The 25,424-nt window shown below is 42.1% G+C and overlaps 2 protein-coding genes across 4 annotated transcripts in view; both read left to right on the forward strand.

Moving 5' to 3' along the window:
* Window positions 1-25,424, forward strand: part of FRMD4B (FERM domain containing 4B) — a 370,979-nt gene that overhangs the window by 246,302 nt on the left and 99,253 nt on the right. For all 3 annotated transcript variants that reach the window (XM_054551889.2, XM_054551891.2, XM_054551890.2), the window contains one exon: window positions 7,277-7,361. In XM_054551889.2, the coding sequence (XP_054407864.2) occupies window positions 7,277-7,361 (85 nt within the window). The remainder of the gene's footprint in view (window positions 1-7,276; window positions 7,362-25,424) is intronic.
* LOC129058554 (10 kDa heat shock protein, mitochondrial) lies at window positions 17,901-18,357 on the forward strand. The gene has a single exon (XM_054551892.2). It carries the CDS (start codon window positions 17,919-17,921, stop codon window positions 18,225-18,227), a length of 309 nt encoding a protein of 102 aa, XP_054407867.1. The 5' UTR covers window positions 17,901-17,918; the 3' UTR covers window positions 18,228-18,357.

A 25,424-nucleotide genomic window follows, 5' to 3' on the forward strand; every position in this document is an offset into this window, starting at 1 on the left:
TGGTGGTAGCACCCACCTACTTTGGGGGTTGTTGGAGGATTACAAGTGCTAACAGGTAATGTAGACCCTCTATAAATGTTAACTATTTTTATGTTCTAAATAACAGGCTCCCTCAACCACATGTTCAGTGGGCGAAACATTCTATCATGTTTCTGTTACAGCCTTTGAATATGAAAGGTTTGGGATTGTCTGGCTTGGGTCTGACCCATTCCCCTTTGCACTGGGTGAAAGATCTTATCATTTATCTTCATTATTCACTGTGCCCAGATGTTACTTCCCCACTTTTCTCCCCTGCCTCCCTTCCCCACTCCCTCTCAAAGCATCTGTCCCTGCTTTCCTGTGGAGGACTAGAGCAGGCTGTTTTAAAGCAGAGGAGAGGCAAGCACTTGGAATTCACATGCCCCTGACACTTCAGGTTGCCTAGGGGAGAAGACTCTCTCCCCTTCCTGGCAGGTCACAGCAAGGCCCTGACTCTTTTGGGCCTCCAGCTCTTCTAGATAACTCAGAAAGAGTCATGTTGTGGGAAAGGAACAAGAGGGCAGGTTCCTACAGGCTTACCAGGAGGCCCTCTCTGGTTCTAGCCATGTCTGGAAATTCAGAAATGAGGAAGAGCATTCCTGGCAGAGGAGCACATTGTAGAAGCAAACAGTGCTTCCCCTGGGAATTCTCCAAGACTGTTCCCCTCCCACAGATGAAAGGGAACATATTGGACTCCCATAAGCAGTGCATAATAGCTTGCAGAAAGTGATGTGTTTGGAGAAAGTGAAATACACTTAAATTACACTTCAGCCTTCAGCATTATAAAGTGAGATATGACCACCTTGCAGGGTCATTACAAGCAATAAACAGAGATCTCCCTGCTCAGAATGTGGATGAGGATCTGATAGAAATCTACCTAGGCATGTGGCTGCAGTTCAATGCCTGAAATTACTTATGGTGACTAAATGAAACCCAGAATGAGGTGTTTTGATTTAGCCCTCTCTGGATGCCAGTCACAAACTCAGCATTGTTCAGAATGCAAAATAATTGAGCAGTTCTTGCCCAATTCACTTTCTTTGAAGATACCACTCGGACCTCACAAAGGCCCTGGGAAACAAAGAAACCATGCTCAGTTGAGGGAGAAAAGTCGAAACTGGTTAGAAGAGCATTGGTTTCACATTATTTTCTCATTTTGTGTTAAAACAGACATTTTTGTAGCATTTGTTTCTTTGAGAGAAAGAACTTAGGAAAGATACTTGGATTTTTTTTTTTTTTTTTTTTTTTTGAGACAGAATCTTGCTCTGTCACCCAGGCTAGAGTGCAGTGGCAGGATCTCAACTCACTGCAACCTCCTCCTCCCAGGTTCGAGTGATTCTCCTACCTCAGCCTCCTGAGTAGCTAGGACTAAAGGCATGTGCCACCAAACCCAGCTAATTTTTGTATTTTTAGTAGAAATGAGTTTTCACCATGGTGGCCAGGCTGGTCTCAAACTCCTGGCCTCAAGTGATCTGCCTGCCTTGGCTTCCCAAAGTGCTGGGATTACTGGCATGAGCCGCGCCTGGCCAGATACTTGGAATTTTTATTCTGGTTGTTACAGTTAAAGCTTTAAAGATGTTCCCAACTAAGTCAGTGCCTTTTATTACAGTCACATCGGTAGAGAGATAATAATATTCTAATAATCACCGCCACTCATTGGCTGCTAAACTACATGCCACCTGCTATGTTAAGCACATTTCAAACCCCCTCATTTCTCCAGTGTGTGGGGCAAGAGAGGTAAGAGGCACTGAGAGCAGAGCAGCTACCCCAAGACCTCAAGACTGATCAGCACTGGAGCTAGGATTCAAACTAGTGTCTCTCCCACTCCCTAGTGTTGACTTGTGACCACTAGAAATAAATACCACAAGACAAAAATATTGGCCACGTAAATTTAAGCGACTCTTCAAAGGACAGCCACTTCCAAACAACTGGGTGTTGTGCTCTTTCACATCCATGTGTTGCCATGTGGCTGGCAGAGCTGTGTCCCTTCCAGCTGTCTTTGTCATGTCACTGTGGTGTAATGTTCTGTCATCACTAATGAGTGGTTAAGCCAACCAAGAAAGGAAAAAAAAAATGCTAATGGGAGGAGCCCAAATAGCAGTGACAAAACCTTCCTGAGCAAATTCTCTTCTTAAGAAATTACATTTGTGAAGCTGAGGTTTGTCTCCAAAATGTGTGCCTATTCAAAAAGCCTGGGTTCTTTCTGAAGCTGAAAAATTAACCATGGGCTTCAGCTTAACAAAACCTTAGGGAAATCGCTCACAGTAAGCATGCAAAAAGGAAACAGTATCCTTTTGAAAAAAAAAAAAAAAAAAGGCTGAAAGAAAAGGTCTTTATGAATCTGGGATAGTCCATTTCATGTCATTAAGAAGCCCTAGATTTTGTTTTCAGTTCATGGTGTGTGTTGACAGGTGTGCCTGAAGAGCCATTTTCCCCAAAGCCCATATGTACTTTTCATACACTCCATAAATATGAAGTCATTACAATGGCCCCCTTGAGGGAGAGATGGAATCGTGGATTCAGAAAGCTGGTAATCTGATGCCTAGGCAGGAGGCATCAGGGCTGGTAGCCAGAAAGTGGTGGGAAATAAGATAGGGACCTGTTTACTGAGACTAGGATGTAGTCAGGGGCCTGGGCTCCAAAAACAAGGTGAACCCAGTTTCTAGTACAAAGGTATCTGTTCAGAGTTGGATGCGCTACAAATTGATTTGGCGCCAAGCTACCCAGCAACCTGTATGTGGTTTCTTCAGTGCTCGAAGACTAGCAAGAGGATTAGTTTGGCTAATATGCTCTCCGCCTGGAGTGCCCTTCCTACCTTTGTTACCTGGTGAACTCATGCATTCTTTAAGACTCAGCTCAACTGTCCCCTCTCCTGTGGTGCTTAGTTCTATGGACTTCAGTTTGGCAGCATTCTCCCCTTAATTCATAAGCTGAGTAAATTGCATCAGGCTGGTGGGCCCCCACAGCATTCTGTACATGTTATATTTCATTTTGATTGTTATTGCAGGAAAGCATTATATCATATTGGCTTGGAATATGAACTTAGAAGTCTAACAGACCTCAGTTTGAGTCATGGCTCCACTACTTGCTAGCTGTATGGCCTAAAGAAGAAGACTTGACATCTCTGTATCTAAGCTTTCTCATCTGTAAAATAGGCTCATAATTTGTTGCCTACTGCATCTGGTGGTACCAAAGATGGAAAAAAAAAAAAAAAAAAAGATTCCTGTAGAGCACTTTGTATTATCCCTAGCACGGAAGAAGCCGTCTATTAACTTGGGTTCTTTAGTTGCCAGCAACAGAACTCCTTGTGGCTAACAAACAAAACAGAAGGAAAACTGAATTGACAAATACTCAGAAAACACAGGGATGAGGGCTTCTGCAGGGATCTAGGAAGCAGAAACCAAGGGACAATTTCATCAGAGTGCTGTTAGCAGAATAAATAGGCTCCAACCATCTTTGATCTTCAGGTCATTCTAATCATGTTTACTCTCCAGGGTGAGAAGCTGACTGGCCTAGCTTGGGTCACCTACCCACACTGTGATGAAGGAGTTTTAGCAGAGCAGAAAAAATGTGTCCTGGTGTCCCCCAAGCAGGTCTTACCCATCTGGTCAGCATCACTCATTTATATCCAGCCAGTGATCCTTACGACTTTTGCATATGTGACTGTTGCCGTAGACCAATGCAGCTTTACTTATTAAATGTCACAATCACAGAACTCTTTTTTTATAAGTTTTGGAGACATGGGAAAATTCAAGTGAAGACTAAATTTTAAATAATATTAAGAAATTCTTATGAGCTTTCTTAGTGTGAAAATTCATTGACCCCGTGTTTTTAATACAGTCCCTGTTAGAGATGTCTATTGAAGTAATTAAAAGTGAAGGAAAAAGATAATCTCAGAAATTTCAAGTAGAAAGCAGATGTTGAGTTCTACTAATGTGACCTAGTATTTTTTTAGGGCAGGGAGATCTCTTTCTCTGGAAAGGGCTTCCCGTTCTGAGACTACTTTAACTTTTAAAAAGATGTTTCATAGGTTAATCAAAATCCTTCAACTTAAGTCTTTTGCCATGGTTTTGCTTATTGAAGCAATAGAGAACACACGTACTTCTGTATATGTTAACATTTTGGTGAAAACGTCACGCTTGTCTTATTTTTCTGCCTATTTTTTACATGGTTGAGATGCCCACAATTACTAAGGGTTCAGCTTCCTGCTGAGTGCTGGTGGAGTGAACTGGGAGCGGCAGCCCAGGATGAGATGTTGGTTAAGAGCACTGTCCACAGAGTCAAAGTCATTGTCCCAGACCAAGACCTAGCCCCACCAAGTAGGCAGATCTCTAAAACTCAGAGTCTGCATCTGTGAAATCGGGGTCATGATAGGTCCCTCCCCAATGCGGTTGTGATAATTAAATGAGAGAACAATCGGGAAGCACTTAGCACATTGCAGGCACCTCAGTAAGAGCTCGGGGAAATGTTAGCTGGGATCCTGCTGCCGCCCTTAATTAGGCTGCCCACTGGAAGCCTGCTCATATTATCTTCATTGATAGGGATACAAATGCATGGGAAAGCCAAGAAAGCAGGAAACAGCCACCACCAAGTAGCTGAACTGGAAGGTTCTTGGAGATGCACAGAAACTTGTGTAACATGGGTCATCTCAGCCCTGTAGCAGCAGCCAACCTCTGGTCCGCCTCACTTTGGTGTCTGCCATCACAAGTGACTCGGCTACCCTGCTTCAGTCCATCAACTCCTGCTGTGGACTCTTGTCCCTCTCTACTTCGTGGCTTCTGCTGCCTTGTGATTTCTGCTTATGCCTTTCTCTGCCTCCACTGAATCCCTCCTCACCCGCCTCTCAAGTCTCTAAGAGACCATGTGCAATTGGTTGGCTCATTCATCATGTAATATAAAAAGCATCTGTTGAGTGGCACTTGCTCCTTTCCAGGCCAGCTCACCGCCTGACATCTTAGCTGCCTTTGAGTCAGGTGACTCGCTTAGTCCACGCAGCAGGGCTCAGGGTAGAAGATACTAGACTGATGGGAGAGGAGAATACTGTCTACCCAAAAGGAAAAGCTGAGACAAAATTAATATAAAAAGTTTATTTGGGACAAGGTTGAGGACTGCAGCCAAGGACACACTTCCAAGTTGCCTTAGGAAGTGCTCTGAAGAAGTAAGGAGAGGTCCAAGTGTTTAAAGAAAAAAAGGACAAATCAAGAAAGTGGACAGTTACAAAAGTTGTTCGTCAGGAATTAATTCTCCCTGGTTTACCGAAATAACTTTGATCAGTGATTGGCTATACATTGGTTTTTTGGGGTTTTTTTGTTTTGTTTTGTTTTGTTTTTGAGACAGAGTCTCCCTCTGTTGCCCAGGCTGGAGTTGCAGTGGCGTAATCTTGGCTAACTGCAGCCTCCACCTTCCCGGCTCAAGCGATTCTCCTCCCTCAGCCTCCGGAGTAGCTGAGATTACAGGTGCCCGCCCGCCACCACGCCCAGCTAATTTTTGTATTTTTAGTAGAGACAGTTTCACCATGGTGGCCAGGCTGGTCTGGAACTCCTGACCTCAAGTGATCTGCCCGCCTCGGCCTCCCAAAGTGCTGGGATTACAGGCGTGAGCCACTGCATCTGGCCTGGCTATCCATTGTTGAGCTACAGGATGTGGGTTACATTGTCCGGGGCAGTGGACACTAATGTACCCAGTGCAGCTAGTTTTGGCAATAGCAAGCAGTTTCCGGAGAAAAATACATAGCTCAAGGAGGGAAGTAGGACTTGATTGCTGTCTATTTTAATGCCTCTCTAGACCTGATAAATTGAAAGAACTGGAATTCCTCAGATAAAAGTTCTGTTCTTTCCTCAGAGGTAGTAAGTACAGTCACACATCCAATTTAGAAAAGACACAAACTAAATAATTTGCCCAAGGCCATACAGCTAATAAATGGTGGACATAAAACACTACATCTTGATCTTTTGGATTCCAAAACCTATTTTCCCCCAACTCTTCATTTCCTTCACCGCCTTTGTACTTAACTTTCTCTTCTCATAAATCTGACACTGCTCCATCTTATTAACCTCACTTACAAGTGAGATAAAAGCTTGTAAGTAAAAATATAAAGGATTCGTTCTCTTCCTGGAACTTCCGTTGATGACTCAACATTAAAGGGTGGAATGTTTCGAATGATTTTACCATCTCAGTGATAAAATCTTTCACTGCCCTTTCAGCTGCATTTATTTATCAAAGGTCTCATCACTGTGGAAAGGGAGAAAAAGAGAAGCAAAGGCTCAAGCCCTCAGGATTCCGCAGAGCTAAGGATAGGTTCACCTGGCCACTTCCTAGCCCTGCTTTACCTTCACTCTCACTGATCTGAGAGTAAATTCCCTTTCGGACTCAAAGCAGTGAGCTGTCTTGGGGCTTGATGGCTCTTCATGATTATTAATCAAGCAATGCTCCAGAACTTGAGGAAAACTTCGGGGCCCCAGCTTGCCCACTCGCCTACCACAGAGTGCCAGCCTTTGCAAGCCGGCCTCATCAGTACAGGATTATGAAAACAGAGTTGTTAAAGACTCAGCCTCCTCCCCTCCCCACCCGGGAGCTGTCAGAGCGCTCCTGAGAGAGAGGGGCCTGCCTGCAACCTGTGGTTTCACAGATTGAACAAGCAAAATCCTAGAAAGGGAGTGGGGCAGTGAGGCCCAGAATACCCTGATTTGCATGAGAAAAGACCAAGATTGATGGCTGCTGAGAGCCTGGCTTTGAGCCAAAGGAAAACCCAGGGCCTGGAAGGATGGGAAGGAAGAAAGGAGTGATTGAAAAGTGTGATTGAAACTCACCCAGTGAATGGGGGTCAGGTAGGCGTGGGGCCCTCAGGCCCCTCCGTCTAAAAACCCCCGAGCCTCAAGCAGGCTTTGGGGTTCGGTTAGGTAGTGCTTGCTCAGCCGACTTCAGCTTTCAACTCCGAGTTCACCTGCGCTTTGTTTTGAAGCTGTCTGAGGTATTATGAACTCCCAGAACGTGTTTCAAAGAATAAGCAACACAGATAAACGTTTGTTTTTGTTTGTTTTTGGTTGGATACCATTTGGGGTTTCTCTTTAACTCACCTTCCAAGACACAAAAACATCCTGAAAGAGATTTTAGGTATACATAAACATACATCCATCACCTACATACGTGCAGTGCATATTTCTTTTAAAAAGGAAAAGAAAGCACAACCTTCCTCCCTGAATGAGGAATGCTGAGAGATGAAAATAAATCTGAAGGAACAAACTCCTCTGCTGTTTTTCAGGTTTTACATTGAGAGCATATCGTTTTTAAAGGATAAAACCACCGTGGAGCTGTTTTTCCTGAATGCAAAGGCCTGTGTGCACAAGGTAGGTGCTCCGTTTGTCGTGTTCACTGGATGCCTCCAGAGCGACTGGGATGACAGGAAGAAATGGTTTTGCCTCTCTTCTTGCATTCAAACTAAGAAAAAAAAAAGGCCACAATCTTTTCCATGAATATGTCCTACCCCCCAACTACACACATAAACAAATAGTATCTTTTCTCAAATTCTAAGTGGGAAGGACAACCATCTGCACGGGAATCCTGCATACGCACAATCACCACTACTTTAAATGCAGCAAATAATCGACACAGAGTGACCCAGAAAGACAGAAAGATAGATCAATCAGATTATAATCAAAACGTCTAGGCCAGAAATCTTTTTAAATAAGGTATGCCCTACACTTACAGTGATTCAAAACCAGCCTTATTATTGCGGTCCAATTTCTGCCTTCTGATCCCTGCACACATGTGCCACCTTAAATCTAGGGAAGGAAAGCTGCTCACAGCCACATATTTTCAAGCAGTATCTCAGTTATCTGTGGTAAGGGACAGGGTTTTTCTTTTATTGTTTTTTATTTCTATCTAATGAATCAAGGACAGATCACTTTTATAAAATTCAATAAACATGCATTGCTAGAAAAATAATCCCATGCTGGGATGTTACAGCCATGTCAAATTGCTATAAAAGTTTTTACGGCCGGGCACGGCAGCTCACACTGGTAATCCCAGCACTTTTGGAGGCCAAGATGGGTGGATCACGAGGTCAGTAGTTCGAGACCAGCCTGGCCAACACAGTGAAACCCCATCTCCACTAAAAATACAAAAATTAGCTAGGCGTGGTGGTGTGTGCCTGTAATCCCAGCTACTCAGGATGGTGAGGCAGGAGAATCACTTGAACCCTGGAGGCAGAGGTTGCAGTGAGCCTAGATTATGCCACTGCACTCCAGCCTGAGCGACAGAGTTAGATTTTGTCTCAAAAACAAGAACAACAACAAAAAAAGTTTTTAAACACTCTCAGTTTTTTGTCTTTTCTCTTTGCAGGCTAGCATAGCTTTAAAAGCCTTCACTGTGGTCTTTTCAAGCAACTTCCTGAGGAAGGGAAGGGAAGCCATGGGCCAAGAGATGCCCAGTGGAGCCTGGCTCCTCCCTTGTACGTTCTGATCTCAATGCTTGGGATCTCAGAATTCCCTATCCAGACTGTATGCCTGTTTCCAGGCCTTCTTTTAGGTTTATTGTTTCCTCTTTGTTCCATGGTTGTTTCTATGGAACTCTTTGTTGTTTCCATGGTTACTTTAGGGTTTATAGTATACATTTTTAACTTATCAAGTCTACCTTCAAGATGATATTATACCACTTCACATGTAGTATAAGAATCTTACAATAGTATACTTCCATTTTTTTCCTCTCAGCCTTTATGCGATTGATGTCATACAATTTACTTTTAGATAAGTTACAGATGCACATGACATTATTATTTTTGTGTAAATATTCAATTAACTTTAAAGAGATTTAAACAGTACCAAAAGTCTTACATATTTACCCATGGAGTTAGCATTTCTGTTGCTCTTCATTCACTTGTGTAGGTTAATATTTCTGTCTGTTATGATTCTTTCTGCCTGGGGGACTTCCTTTAGCATTTCTTATAGTGTGGGCATACTGGTGGTGAATTCCTTCAGCTTGTACCTGAAGACATCTTTATTTGCCTTTGGTTTTCGAAGATATTTCACATGATGTAGGATTCTGTGTTGGCAGTTTTTCTCTTTCCGTACTTTAGAAATATTGATTCACTATCTTCTTGCTTGCATTGTTTCTGATGAGAAGTCTGCTGTCATCTTTATCTTTGTGTTTCTGTATGGAATATCTTTTTCTTTAGCCGCTTTTAAATTTTTCTCTTTTTTCTTTTTTCTGTTATGAGCAATTTTTTTTTTTCTTTTGGAGATGGAGTCTTGCTTTGTCGCCCAGGCTGAAGTGCAGTAGCGCCATCTCAGATCACCACAACTTCTGCCTCCCAGGTTCAAGCGATTCACCTGCCTCAGCCTCCCAAGTAGCTGGGACTATAGGTGTGCACCACCGCACCCGGCTAATTTTTGTACTTTTTGTAGAGATGGGGTTTCACCATATTGGCCAGGCTGGTCTCAAACTCCTGACTTCAGTTGATCTACCTGCCTCGAGCCTCCCAAAGTGCTGGGATTATAGGCGTGAGCCACTGTGCCTGGCCTGCTTTGAGGAATTTTATTATGAGGTGCCTTGGTATAGCTTTCTTCATGTGTTTGTGTATGTGTGTGTGTCATTGGCATTTATTGAGCATCTTGGTTTATAGTTGTCATCAAATTTGGAAACATTTTAGCCATTATTTCTTCAGATTTTTTTTTTTTTTTGGCCTCCTGTATGCCTCATTTGCAAAGCCCAATACACATATACTAGGCCGCTTGACCTTGTCACACAGTAATGCTTTGCATTTGTGGGGATTTGGGGGAATATGATATCTTGTGTAGTTTCTCTTGCTTTGTCTTCAGTTTCACTCATCTGTTTTTTGCAATCTAATCTGCCGTTAATCTCATTTTGTGTATTAGATTTTTGTGTTTTTTTTTGTTTTGTTTTATTTTTTGAGACAGAGTCTCACTCTTGTTGCCCAGGCTGGAGTGCAGTGGCACAATCTTGGCTCACCGCAATCCTCCTGGATTGAAGCGATTCTCCTGCCTCAGCCTCCCAAGTAGCTGGGATTACAAGCATGTGCCACCACACCTGGCTAGTTTTTTGTATTTTTAGTACAGATGGGGTTTCACCATGTTGGCCAGGCTGGTCTCAACCTCCTGACCTCAGGTGATCCTCCCACCTCAGCCTCCCAAAGTGCTGGGATTTACAGGCGTGAGCCACTGTGCTCGGCCTTAGAGTTTCTATCTTTAGAGGTTTGATTTGGATCCTTTTTACATCTTGCATGTGACTATTTAACTTTTTAAGCATATTAAATATCCTTATAATAATTGTTTTAATGCCTTTGTTTATCCTAATGTCTGTGTCAGTTCTGGGTATTTTTGATTGATTTTTGTCCTTGTTATGGGTCATGTTTTCCTGCCTATTTGCATGCCTGGCAATATTTGATTGGATGCTAGGCATTATTAATTGTATCTTTTTGAATGCTATATATTTTTTGTATTCCTATAAATATTCTTGATGTTTGGTTTTGGGATGCAGTTTAGTTGCTTGAATATGGTTTGGTTTTTTTCAGGTCTTGCTTTTATGATTTGTTAGTCTAGCCCAGAGCAGTGCACATTCTATAGCTAATTATTCTGCATACTGATCTTTCTGAGTACTCTATTCAATGCCCCATGAATTATGAGTTTTTTAGTCTGGCTGGTGGGAATAGGCACCACCTCCAGCCCTGTGTGAGGATGAGGCACTCTTCCCTCTTATCCTTTCAGATGGTCTCCAACTTTGGGTAGTTTCTTTTCATGCATGGAATGATCAGTGCTCTACTGAATCCTCAAAGGAGACCCTCTATAGATTTTCAGGGGTTCTCTGTCTTCACAGCTCTCTTTTCTCTGGCAGACTGTTCTGCAAATTCTATTCATTTTGATCTCCCGGACTAAGGAGTTGCTGCATCTCCTTAGCTCAGGGAGTTCACTGTGTTCCGTTGTGTCTCTCCCTCCACAGCCTGGAGCCCTCTCTTGACAGTAGTGGGGGCAGTCATAGGGCTCGCTTCGTTCAAGGTTCACTGTCTTCGTTGCTGGATATTCAGTGTTATGAAAACTGTTGTTTTATATATTTTGTCTGTTTTTTGTTTTTTTGTTTTGTTTTGTTTTTTCAGTTAAGAGGATAAATTCAGTCCCTGTTACTCCATCTTGGCTGGAAGTGTAAATATTCAAAGCAGAGTTTTTGACTGAGTCTATGGGGAAAGTAAAATGTTCCCAGCATCAAAGGCTTTACTACAGCCCTCTTTTCTGAGACTCAGGTTTTCCTAAGAACTCTAAGGGTTGACTGATGAGTAGACACCTATATAACAAACACAGCTTTTCAAACACAGCATTTACTGAGTCAGGAACACATTTCATAAACCACAGTTGGCTATCCTCTCCCATGTGTAGAAATACAATTGCTCCTTGTAATATTTTTCACTGCCTAGTTGGCATTGATCAAGTGTTTTCTCTGTTGCTAATGCAAAGGTGGTTAGAATGCAGATTTTCAACTCATGACGTTTCTCTGGTACCTCCGTATGCTAAATTCTGTTTGTCTTGAGAAAGCAAGGAAAAGCAGAATTCCTTTAAATGCTACTGCATTTCATGAATGTCAGTTGCTGGGAGCACCTTTCTTTTTTTTTTTATTTTTATTTTTGTTGTTGTTTTTTTGTTTGTTTGTTTTGTTTTGTTTTTTGTTTTTTTGAGATGGAGTTTCACTCTTGCACTCTTGTTGCCCAGGCTGGAGTGCAATGGTGCAATCTCAGCTCACTGCAACCCCTGCCTCCTGGGCTCAAGCGATTCTCCTGCCTCAGCCTCCCAAGCAGCTGAGATTACAGGCGCCTGCCACCACGCCCAGCTAATGTTTTGTATTTTTAGTAGAGATGGGGTTTCACCATGTTGGCCAGACTGTTCTCAAACTCCTGACCTCAAGTGATTCTCCCACCTCGGCCTCCCAAAGTGCTGGGATTACAGGTGTGAGCCACCGCGCCTGGCCTGGGAGCTCCTTTCTAAATGGGAGTGTTTCATGACTTGTCAAATAATTTAGAACTTTTACAGAACATAATATTGTAAGGCACTATGACTGTTATTGAGATAATTTTTAAAATTTTATTTGTAGGAATTTAGAGTTGGATATTTTCTATCTAATTATTATGCAGATGGCTGGGTGTGGTAGCTCACACCTGTAATCCCAACACTTTGGGAAGCCAAGGCGGGTGGATCACTTGAGGTCAGGAGTTTGTGACCAGCCTGGCCAACATGGTGAAACCCTGTTTCTACAAAAATACAACAATTAGCTGGGTGTGGCAGTGGGCGCCTGTAATCCCACCTACTCCAGAGGCTGAGGCAGGAGAATCGCTTGAATCTGGGAGGCAGAGGTTGCAGTGAGCCAAGATCACACTACTGCACTCCAACCTGGCAACAGAATGAGACTCCATCTCCAAATATATATATGTATATAAAATGCAGATGGCTGGTGACAAATTCTAAGAGATGTTCCAGGATCAGGTAGCTGTTTGGATAAAGCAGCTTTCAAGTAATTTCTTAAGATGTATGATTATTTGAGAACATTCCACATAAGGAATATCAGCTGAACCATGGCCACAGAGGCAAATAAGTTTTATGAGAACATAGTTTCAGCTGTAGAACACTCGTAGGTGGATTTATTGATTGGCAAAAGTGAGTCACTGATGGTTGGTAGCTGCTGTTAACTCAGGACTCACAGCTAGATCTGAAAGTGAACGCCACCCCCTCCACACTGCACAGAGGGCGTTCTTCTCACCAGTGAGATGTTCGACACCTCTGATCACACCCTACACACATTTCTTCTCTGCCAGACAGCTTTCGCCTACAGCTACTTCCTTCCTTCCACTGAGAACAGAAATACACAGGCAAGAAAAGAGAGCTCTTATTTGCAAATACTGATAAAACCGCAATGTCTTCTTACATATACTTGTTTAGTAAGAAATATGACTTGTGATAAGATTTGATACAGTTGCTGAAGCTCTGCACAGCTACATAAATATGGATTTATAAAATTCAGCCTCATGAGCATGTCATTTGAAAAACTGGGTGGCTCTCAATGGGTTTTGTAAATATCATTGCCCATACTGCATAGAGAATAAGCCATTGGTGACACTTCAATGTGTTGAAAGAAACAATTGTGCCTCGTTTCTGAGTTTGGGTATCCAGGATGGTCTGAAAAAGGAATAAAGATTTTTCACATTTGTGAAAAATACTGTAAGCAAAAAAATTTTTTTTTTTTTTGAGACGGAGTCTCACTCTGTCACCCAGGCTGGAGTGCAGTGGTACGATCTCGGCTCATTACAACCTCCGCCTTCTGGGTTCAAGCGATTCTCCTGCCTTAGCCTCCTGAGTAGCTGGGATTACAGGCACGCATCACCACACCCAGTTAATTTTTGTATTTTTAGTAGAGACGGGGTTTCACCATGTTGGTAAGGCTGGTCTCGAACTCCTGACCTCGTGATCCGCCCACCTCAGCCTCTCAAAGTGCTGGGATTACAGGCGTGAGCCACCGCACCCAACCAGCAAAATTTTATATATGAAATGTGGCACACATTGGGCATTCAGTAAATTGTGGTTGACTAACTCAACAAATGAATGAGTATTGCTGATAACACTTGTTTCCCAAGAAGTCAAACAAGAATCAAAAATGTATAATTTGACCAGGGGGAAACACATGAAAATACCTACATTTACTAAGAAATTAAACATCCACAAAGTTAATAATTTCATTTTCCAGGTATTACTGAATAACATTTAACAATACTGTAGTCAGCACTAATTACAACCTTCATCAAAAAATGAGTGAGAATTATATATTAAGAAGAAAATTTCAGGCCGGGCGTGGTGGCTCACACCTGTAATCCCAGCACTTTTGGGAGGCTGAGGTGGGCGGGTCACCTGAAGTCAGAAGTTCGAGACCAGCCTGACCAACATGGAGAAACCCTGTCTCTACTAAAAATACAAAAAACATTAGCCGGGCATAGTGGCGCATGGCTGTAATCCCAGCTACTTGGGAGGCTGAGGCAGGAGAATCGCTTGAACTCAGGAGGCAGAGGTTGTGGTGAGCTGAGATCACACCGTCGCACTCCAGCCAGGGCAACAAGAGTGAAACTCTGTCTCAAAAAAAAAAAAAAAGAAGGAGAAGAAAATTTCAGCCAGGTATGATGTCTCATGCCTGTAATCCCAGCATTTCGGGAGGCCAGGGTGGGCAGATTGCTTGAACTCAGGAGTTCAAAACCAGTCTGGGCAACATAGCGAACTCCATCTCTACAAAAAATACAAAAATTAGCCAGGTTTGGTGACATGTACCTATGGTCCAGCTACTTGGGAGGCTGAGGTGGGAGGATTGCTTGAGCCCAGGAGGCAGAGGTTGCAGTGGTTAATGTCATGGACATGCTCAATGACAGGCAGCAAGTGCAGTGGTTAATGTCATGGACTCTGGCATCACGTGTCTATTCATGGGGGAGGCATATCCATGACATCCTGAGTTTAAACTCCCTCTTTCCTTTAATTCTGAACGTTGTTGTACATGTTGATGCTCTTAGCCCATGGTAGTTAATAAGGTGCTTCTGTACATTAGGGGCCAGATGACTTTTATGGGCTGGACTGGGGACAAAGCATCACTTCTAGAGGGATATTTCAGGAGTGCACTAGCACTCATGCTGGAAGAGAACCTATAAGAAAACTAGGTAGGAACTGCCCCTGTGGGTCAAGCATTTCAGAGGAGAGTGCATGCTGCTGTCTGGGTTGTTCAAGCGAGGGCCCCTGAACCTGTTTGGCTTCCTCGGTGAGAATGCAGAGGGGCACACCTTGCCTTCACAAAACAACCACCTGTGCCAGGTGTGGTGATGTGGAAATGCCGAAACTGATACTGGGGAACCCGGGAAGCATTCAACATGGCTGTGGTTTACCTTGGGCAACCTGCTCCTGCTAGGAAAAGCCTAAATGCATGAAGCAGGACTGTAGGCTTGCCCCAGGTTATTATTCTTGGAGGTGCCCTTGACCATATCTGTGATTTTAGTAATCAGCCAACATGGACCACCACACCCCTTCTTTTAAAATCAGCAATCTGAAGACAGGCTTGGCAAATTAAAATAGTATTGGCCATCTTGTCTCTTTTGATGTGTATATAAATGTGGTAATAATGAAAATGTGGAAAAGCAAGTAGGGCTTATGAGGTGCTCTGTGGTAGAGACCACACACAGCCTCAGCTCCCTTTTCTGCAGAGGTGGGAAGGAAGAGGAGGAGGAGGAGGAGAGGAGGAGGGGAGGATGAGAAGGAGGAGGGGAGGAGGAGGAGGAAGAGAAGGAGGAGGAGGAGGATAGCAACTCAACTCTTAAGAGCTCACCCTTAGCTGGGCATGGTGGCATGTGCCTGTGGTTCTAGCTACTCAGGAGGCTGGGGCAAGAAGATCACTTGAGCACAGGAGTTTGAGGTTACAGTAAGCCATGATCATGTCACTGCACCCCATCCTGGACAACAGAGCAAGACCCTGTCTCTAAAAGAAACAATAAAGAACTCACCAAATAGAAAGCACTGATTTTTTTGTGTGTATTAGCTCATTTAACACTCACAACAACTTACACAGTTATTTATTACTACTTCAACAAATAAGGAACTGGAGGCATAAATAGGTTAAACAATTTTGCCAAGCTTGAATAGTTTATTAGTACTGGAGTGATCAGATCCATGTAGTCTGACCCCAGAAACCATATTTGTCTGTCTTCATTCATTCAATTAAAACATCATTGCATTCCTATTAAGGGTCAGGGTCTCTGATGAGTGCTGCATTATCAGTAAAATACTTAGCAAATATACCTTCCTGTGGCCTAAAAGTCCTAAGTCTTAAGGATTTTTTCATTTGTATGTGTGTAGTATGTGTTGTGTTTATTTATTCATTTATTTATTACCCTTATCCTTTATATGATGGTATGTGTAGTGTTTAATTTAAAGGTAATGTGTCTGATGATACTTTGTAAGACATAATATTTCTAAAAGATGTCAGGGACCTTGGAGAGACTGAGCATGCCTGAAATCCCTTGATGTTACTTATTACTGTTTCCTAAAGTACTATAAAAAGCAATTTGGAGCAGGGCATGGTGGCTCATGCTTCTAATCCCAGCACTTTGGGAGGCTGAGACGCACAGATCGCTTGATCCCAAGAGTTCCAGACTAGCCTGGACAACATGGTGAAACCCCGTCTCTACAAAAAATTTAAAAAAATTAGCCAGGTGCAGTGGTGCATGCCTGTAGTCCCAGCTACTTCAGAGGCTGAGGCGGGAGGATCGCTTGAACCCAGGAGGTGGAGGTTACAGTGAGCCAAGATTGCGCTGCTGCACTCCTGACTGGGCATTAGGGCAAGACTCTGTCTCAAAAAAAAAAAAAAAAGCAATTTGGGGCCACTGGGGTGACTCACACCTGTAATCGCAACACTTTGGGAGGCCCAGTAAGAGGATCACTTGAGGGCAGGAGTTCAAGATCAGCATGGGCAACATAGCAAGACCCTGTGTCTACAAAAAATTTTTAAAATAGCCAAGTAAAGTAGTGTGTGCCTGTAGTCCTAGCTGCTCAGGAGGCAGAGGTGGGAGGATCACTTGAGCCCAGGAGTTTGAGGCTGCAGTGAGCAATCATCATGCCACTGCACTCCCACCTGGGTGACAGAGCGAGACCTGCCTCTAAAAAGAAAAACAAATAATAAAGACTTCAAGAAGTCCTGCAATAAATTAACCTATCTGATTTGGTTTAACCTAATACTTTCCAAACTTATCTATATGTGAAATTCTCTTTTAAAGCAATACTTATTATTGGACTGCCTACCACACTTTTGAAAATGCTGTTCAGGCCGGGCACGGTGGCTCACGCCTCTAATCCCAGCACTTTGGGAGGCCAAGGTGGGCGGATCACAAGGTCAGGAGTTCGAGACCAGCCTGGCCAATATGGTGAAACTCCATCTCTGCTAAAAATACAAAAATTAACCAGGCAAGGTGGCGGACACCTGTAGTCCCAGCTACACGGGAGGCTGAGGTGGGAGAATCTCTTGAACCCGGGAGGCGGAGGTTGTAGTGAGCCAAGATCGGGCCACTGTACTCCAGCCTGGGAGACAGAGCGAGACTCTGTCTCAAGAAAAAAAAAAAAAAGAAAGAAAAAGAAAATGCTGTTCAATGGCCGGGCGCTGTGGCTCACGCCTGTAATCCCATCACTTTGGGAGGCCAAAGCAGGTGGGTCACAAGGTTAGGAGATCGAGACCATCCTGGCCAATATGGTGAAACCTGGTCTCTACTAAAAATACAAAAATTAGCTGGGTGTGGTGGTGTGTGCCTGTAGTCCCAGCTACTCGGGAGGCTGAGGCAGGAGAATTGCCTTGGGAACTTGGGAGGCGGAGGTTGCAGTGAGCTGAGATTGCGTGACTGCACTCTAGCCTGGCGACAGCAACACTCCATCTCAAAAAAAAAAAAAAAAAAAAAAGGAAAGAAAGCAAGAAAATGCTGTTCAAGACATATACCGTATCATTAAATAATAAAGCCAAAAAAGATGACCATAAGCCTCCTGGGTGTTGCTCTATATTAGATCTGGCCCCACAATAAAACCTAGGTTTATTTTGATTCTTTGAATAAAACATCTTTGGAATTAGTCAAGAGATACTGACCTGAGTACCAAACCAGTTAGGACCTCCCCGGCTCCAGCTTATCAGGAGTAGATAGCATAACAAACATAACAAAATGGAGAAGAAAATGGCCCTGTAAGGCTTTAGTAGACTTCATGGGGCTCCCTTTTCTTTTCTAATAAGTACTCATGTCTTTGTACTTTAAATAAAAGTGGAAAGACAAGTGAGCCAAACATTAGTAATCCTATTAAAAAATAGGGTTATTGAGAACAGAGTACGAGTCTGAGACGGAGGAAGTCATGGCAGGACAAGCGTTTAGAAAGTTTCTTCCACTCTTTGACCGAGTATTGGTTGAAAGGAGTGCTGCTGAAACTGTAACCAAAGGAGGCATTATGCTTCCAGAAAAATCTCAAGGAAAAGTATTGCAAGCAACAGTAGTCGCTGTTGGATCGGGTTCCAAAGGAAAGGGTGGAGAGATTCAACCAGTTAGCGTGAAAGTTGGAGATAAAGTTCTTCTCCCAGAATATGGAGGCACCAAAGTAGTTCTAGATGACAAGGATTATTTCCTATTTAGAGATGGTGACATTCTTGGAAAGTACGTAGACTGAAATAAGTCACTATTGAAATGGCGTCAACATGATGCTGCCCATTCCACTGAAGTTCTGAAATCTTTCATCATGTAAATAATTTCCATATTTCTCTTTTATAATAAACTAATGATAACTAATGAAAAAAAAATAGGGTTATTGCAAGGCTATGCAATCATGTTTATTTTTATCCTCCCTCTTACCCCATTTCTTAACCAAGACCTTATTAGGTGTGACCTTTCATTAGCCAACTTCGTGACAGTCTCAGCCTATCATCTGAAAACATGCTCTTAACGTATCAATATCCTTGGAATCTTTTTTTTTTTTTTTTTTGAGACAGAGCCTTGTTCTGTCACACAGGCTGGAGTGCAGTGGCACAATCTCGGCTCACTGCAACCTCTGCCTCTCAGGTTCATGCGATTCTCCTGCCTCAGCCTCCCAAGTAGCTGGGACTACAGGCACATGCCGCCATGCCCGGCTAATTTTTGTATTTTTAGTAGAGATGGGGTTTCACCATATTGGCCAGGCTGGTCTCGAACTCCTGACCTCAGGTGATCTGCCCGCCTCAGCCCCCCAAATTGCCGGAATTACAGGCATGAGCCACTGTGTCCAGCCCGGTCCCTGGAATCTTAATGCCATTTACATTTCTGAGTGTGAACCTGGAGGTATCAAAGTTCTCTTGAAAGCCAGTGCAGTTTAGGAAGGCAATTTGGCCATTTCCATTAAAATTAAGAGTACACCTAAAGGTCAGGCATGGTACTTTGGGAGGCTGAGGGCAGGTGGATTGCTTGAACCCAGGGGTTTGAGACCAGCCTGGGCAATATGGTAAAACCCTGTTCCTACAAACCATAAAAAAAATTAGCCAGGCGTGATGGTGCACGCATGTAGTCCCAGCTGCTCAGGAGGCTGAGGTGGGAGGATCACTTGAGCCTAGGAGTTTCAGGCTGCAGAGAACCATGACTGTGCCACTGCACTCCAGCCTGAGCAACAGAGCAAGACCCTGTCTGTCTCAAAAAAAGAGAGTACATGTTGTCATCCAGGACTCTACCAACTGTAGGGATCTATTCTTTGGAAGATTTTATTGAAATAGGAAAAGATATCTATAAAAACATATTTTACATCATTATTTCTAATAGTAGGAAACTGGAAACTGCCCAAATATACTTGAATAGGAATTCATTATATAAATTACAAATCATTCATATGATAGGATATTGTACAGCCATTGACAAGAATAGGCTAGCCTTCCTTAGCTAACATGAAAACAGTCTAATGTTGTTAAATGTTAAAAGAAGGCATAGAACAGTGAATATAGTATTATTGTTTTTAACTTTATTATTTGCTTATGTATATGAAATGTACTTATAGGAAGAAATACAAAAATATACCATAGTATAAATGTTTATTATTTCTGAGAGTGAGATTGGAAAAGCTTTTGCTTTCTAAGTTATACTTTTCCAATTTTTTAACAGGAAGCTTGAATTAGTTTTAAATCAGAAAAATAAAGAAAAAATCAGTATATTCATTAAAATATACCTCTTCAAAGCTGTATCAAGATAATAAAAATGGCTGGGCATGGTAGATGACACCTGTAATCCTGGCATTTTGGGAGGCTGAGACAGGTGGATCACTTGAGCCTAGGGGTTTGAGACCACCCCGGGCAATGTAGAGACCCTATCTCTACAAAAAAATTTAAAAAACTAGCTGGGTACATGCCTGTGGTCCTAGCTACTTGGGATGGCGAAGCAGGAGGATCACTTGAACCCATGAAGTCAAGGCTGCAGTGAGCCATGATTGTGCCACTGTATTCCAGCCTGGATAACAGAGTGAGAAATTGTCTCAAAAAAAAAAAAAGAGAATAAAAACATTTTGCTGATCACTTTTCATCCATTACAAAAACACTTGCGCATTTTTCTCACTGGATAAAGCTCAGTGAATGTTGAAAATTTCTAATTGCCTTATCTAGAACAGCAAAGGCTTGCTACTAAAGACAACTGACATTTTTTTTCCTGTTGTTAAAGGTAATGCTTATTAATTGTAGAAAATTTAGAAAATGCAGAAAAGTAAAACAAATCAAAAAGATCCATAATCTCAATATTAGAGCATAAATTGTATTATTTTGACATATTTCTTTTGTGCATACATTTTTATTTGGTTGAGATCAATTGCTTGGTTGAAATCAGTTTTGTTACACTTTTAGCATTTTATATATTTCAGCTACTTTGACCTCTTGTCCACTCTTCATCCTCATGCCATATGTTCTTCTGTTTTAAATCAGTATGCAGCCTGGGGAAAGAACATACGAAGGGCTTGAAAATTCACATTTTAATTTCATTAAATATAAACTAGCACAGTGAGGCTAGGACCAGGTTTTCTTTATGTGGGAATCCCTAGGACCTAGATGTTAGATAAAAGGTTATTGAATGAGTAAATGAAGGAGTGAATGATTAAAGAATCAACAAATAGGCTGGGTGCAGTGGCTCATGCCTGTAATCCAAGAACTTTGGAAGGCTAAGGCAAGTGGATCACTTGAGGCCAGGAGTATGAGACCAGCCTGGCCAACATGGTGAAACCCCGTCTCTACTAAAACTACAAAAATTAGCCAGGCCTGGTGGCATGCACCTATAGTCCCAGCTACTTGGGAGATTGAGGCACGAGAATTGCTTGAACTGGGGAAGCAGAGGTTGCAATGAGCTGAGATGGTGCCACTGCACTCCATCCTGGGTGACAGAGTGAGACTCCATCTCAAAAAAATAAAAATAAAAATAAAAAAGAATCAACAAATAGATGGCAAAATAGAGGCATTTTAGAATGTGAAATCAACAAGACTTAGCCATCTCCCCTGCTTAACATCTTAGCCAGCCCCCTGCCAGCTACAGAGGAGGTGCATAATGGTGTGGTGGGTAGTCTGGCCTTAGCTCTATCCTGGGCATCATACTTATATTTTTAAGCCTTTGTTTCGTCAACTTTAAAGTGGAAATAATAAGTTTCTACCTCAATGGATGAGTTAATATATATGCAAACTATATAAAAGAGTGTCTGACAGACTCCGTTTTGCTATTTATATTTTTGCTATTGTTACCACTGCTATTGTATAGCAAGCCCCTTGATAGGACATGCAAGCCCTGGCTTATCACTCTAGGCTCTTTCCACACTCACCCTGTGGTCATACTGAAATAACTCCTCCTTCCCTGATGATGCATCCTAGTCTTTCTCAAGCCTCCGTGCCTTTTTGATATACTTGTCCTTCTGCTGAATGCCTTCCTATCTCCCTTTACTTTCCTTTGGCAAATTTCCACTCATCCTTTTGAATTCAGCTCTAGTCTCTGCCCCTTAAGAAATTCTTTTTTTTTTTTTCCTTGTCTACCACCACCATTTCCTACAGGGAGTTAAATTCTTTCAACCTCCAAAACATCCTTTAAATACTTCTTCTAATTCTTCCTATTATGTTGAATTGTTCCTTTATGCATCAGTCACTCTCACAACTGCACTACCTCTTAAGACCCGGGTTCATCTTTATCTCCCCAAACACTGGCATAGAACCTGGCATGCACTATAGGCCCTTAGTAAATACTTGTCAAGTGAGCAAAATAAATGTAGTTTACACTGGCAACTAAATTGATCAAATTTTGCAAAATAGACTTGTGAAAAGATCAAGCCAAATTAAAAATCAATTCTGAGTAACAACCATAAAATTAGACATTTTCAGCTTTCAGTCTTACTCTGTTTTCTCTCCCTAAGGTGGAGCTACTGTTTCTAAATTCAATTTTCCAGAGTTGATACTTTACTTATAACCTTGAAATTTAATATGCTGAACCTATCAGAATACAATTCAGCATTGCATGATCAGATTTTAAAGCACAGGAGTCTCAGCATATCTGTTATAACCTCTGCTGCCATCCTTGCTCTAAGTGTCTTTTGGAGACATAGGAGAATCACTGTAAAGTCGGCTGCAATGATAGGTTGACATACTTCTCTGCTCTTAGATTTAAACATTTTTTCTTAGAGCTCCAAAGAAATAAGTCATCAAATTTTGATTGCCTCCAGGAGAGAGGGACATTGAGCATATACTACACTGAGGGAATTCAGTTAATCCTGAAACCTCATTCTAACCAAGTCTTCCAGTATAGGCTCCCATCCCAACCATTCAGCCAAAGTGCCCTGAATGTAATTGACTTTCCTTCTTTCTTTTTCCTAGAGCTAAAATTACCATGTAGTCAGCACCAAAGAAGGAATGGAAGAAAAATTGGAAAAATGAATCCCCAAAAGTCAATAATGAGCTGAATAATCAAAATGTGACTGTTTCTGAGAAGGGTTCTCCTAAAACTTAGAAAGATATTTTCATACTTTTGTATAGTTCTAGCTGCCTGTTTATGGCAAAGAGACTTTTTTAAAGTACACATTCATAGAAAGACCCATTACTATCCATATTTATAATGCCTTGAGATAAGAGGATTAGTCTCAGCGCAATTTAACTGAACAGAACGTGAAGCATATTTTTCTGTAACTGGTCCATTACTGTTAGCATCACATTTATGGTTCTTGTCCTGGAATTATTCCATGTAGTTCAGCAACCAACAATTTTAGTAGTACCAAGAACTAAAATACATTCAGAATATCTGCTAACCTGGCTGAGTTTTAGCATTTGGGATTTCAGAGTGTTTGCATATGTGAATGTGTGTGTGTGTGTACACACATACGAGTGTATGTGTTTTAATACTCAACTCATTTCAAGATTTAGAAATAATTTAAAGGATCAGTAACAGAAATTGAACGTTGTAAGCTGTAAGTTCTGTATTAAGACTTGTGAATGGGCCGGGCGCAGTGGCTTATGCCTGTAATCCCAGCACTTTGGGAGGCTGAGGCAGGTGGATCACCTGAGGCCAGGAGTTCAAGACCAGCCTGGCCAATATGGTAAAACCTAGAAATACAAAATTTAGCCATCTCTACTAAAAACAATAAATTAACTGAGTATGGTGGTGCACGCCTGTAGTTCCAGCTACTCAGGAGGCTGAGACAGGAGAATCACTTGAACCCAGGCAGTAGAGGTTGCAGTTAGCCAAGATCATACCACTGCACTCCAGCCTGGGCAACAGAGTGAAATTCTGTCTCAAAAAAAAAATAATAATAAATAAATAAATAAAGACTTGTGAATGTACCTTCTTATGATAACTAATCATCAGAAGACTGATATTGATCAAGTAAAGTCACTAAACTAAACATCAGAGCTGGTTTAAAGACTAGCCAGTCCACAAAGAAGAAGAAATCTATTACTATATTTTATTTATTTTATTTTATTTTTTATTTTTTTGAGACAGTCTCACTCTGTCACCCAGGCTAGAGTGCAGCGGCACAATCTCAGCTCACTGCAACCTCTGCCTCCCAGATTCAAGCAATTCTCCTGCCTCAGCCGCCCGAGCAGCTGGGATTACAGGCATCTGCCACCATGCCCAGCTAATTTTTTGTACTTTTGGTACAGATGGGGTTTCACCATGTTGGCCAGGCTAGTCTTGAATTCCTGACCTCTGGTGATCCAGCTGCCTTGGCCTCCCAAAGTGCTGGGATTACAGGCGTGAGCCACTGTGCCTGGCCTGTTATTATATTTTAAAGGACTATTGAAAGTTTTATAATCAATATTTCACCTATCTCTATTTCACTGGTTTTCCACGTATGTTTTTCTGACATTCAAATTATGTTTGTCTTTAACTGTGAGCATTAAGATATATACTGCCTTGTGTGTTTGTGAAAATCAAAGTTTTCATAATAATAGCTCGTTATACCTGTCATCTTTAATCCCATGTCCTCAGGGCCTTTTCATCATGCTGTGATCTGGCTGTCACCTCCCTAAGAGGGTAAAGGAGAAGATCATTGTTCCTCCTTTTCATAGATAAAAAACTGAGGCCCAAAGACATACAAGGACATAGTCATAAAGCAGAGGACAAGGAAAATGCCCTCCAGTTGGCACTAGCCAGGGTAAATTTACAAAGGCTGAATTATTTGTTCACTGGTATATCGCCAGCCCAAGTAGACACTCAAATATTTGTGGAATACGTCAAGACAAGCTACTAAAAATCCAGTTGGAAGACCTGTATTTCATGATGGTGTGATTTAATATGAATTATCCTAAAACATTTAAGCCTACTACTGATATTTTTGGTACACCATGGTCTCAGAAATGGGCTACAAGAATTGCATTACAGCTAAATTGTCTCAAAAAAAGTCATATAAAAATACTATGATAAATGCTTGAAAGGAAAGTGGAGGAGGCAGATGGTCCATTCAGCTGAAAATATAAAATTTTATAAACTAGGAATTTGAGCACCAGTGAATGAAAATGTTTCATAATATATTTTTTCAGTTTTTTAAAATAAATCAAATTTCTTTGTATGTTTCCTGCTTTTGAAAATGCTTGGTTGGGGCCGGGCACGGTGGCTCATGCCTGTAATCCCAGCACTTTGAGAGGCCGAGGCGGGCGGATCACGAGGTCAAGAGATCGAGACCATCCTGGCCAACGTGGTAAAAGCCTGTCTCTACTGAAAATACAAAAATTAGCCGGGTGTGATGGCGGGCGCCTGTAGTCCCAGCTACTCGGGAGGCTGAGGCAGGAGAATCGCCTGAACCTGGGAGGTGGAGGTTGCAGTGAGCCGAGATTCTGCCACTGCACTACAGCCTGGCGAAAGAGCGAGACTCCGTCTCAAAAAAAAAAAAAAAAGAAAAGAAAAAAAGAAAATGCTTGGTTGATCTCCTTAAAGACACAAATCTCGTATTTCAAAAGAAATATGGCAAAGAAACTTACAAAACCAAACTTATCCATACCAACTCTTTCTGTCCATCTTTCTACCTATTTGCCTGTACATCTGTCATCTATCTGTCATCTATTTTTTTCACCCACAGTAGAAGCAGATGTCATTTTCCTTCCTGCAGTGCTTCACATGCCTAAAAGCCCTAAGGAGGAGGTTTGAAGGGCTATCTTTACATTTTTCAGAAAGAAGAAATTGAATGAATAGAAGACTTGCATTTCATAATTAAGTCGGCGTAAGATGAATGCTATTTTGGGGAACCTTTGCAAGGTCAATTTGTTAAGAAATAGACTGAGAGAGCTGGGTTTGGTGACACGCACCTGTAGTCCTGGCTACGCTGTAGGCCAAGGCAGGAGGATTGCTTGAGCCTGCAGGTTGAGGCTGCAGTGAGCTATGATCATGCCACTGCACTCCAGCC

This window comes from Pongo abelii, chromosome 2 (genome assembly GCF_028885655.2).
Source record: "Pongo abelii isolate AG06213 chromosome 2, NHGRI_mPonAbe1-v2.0_pri, whole genome shotgun sequence".
NCBI lineage: Eukaryota > Metazoa > Chordata > Mammalia > Primates > Hominidae > Pongo > Pongo abelii.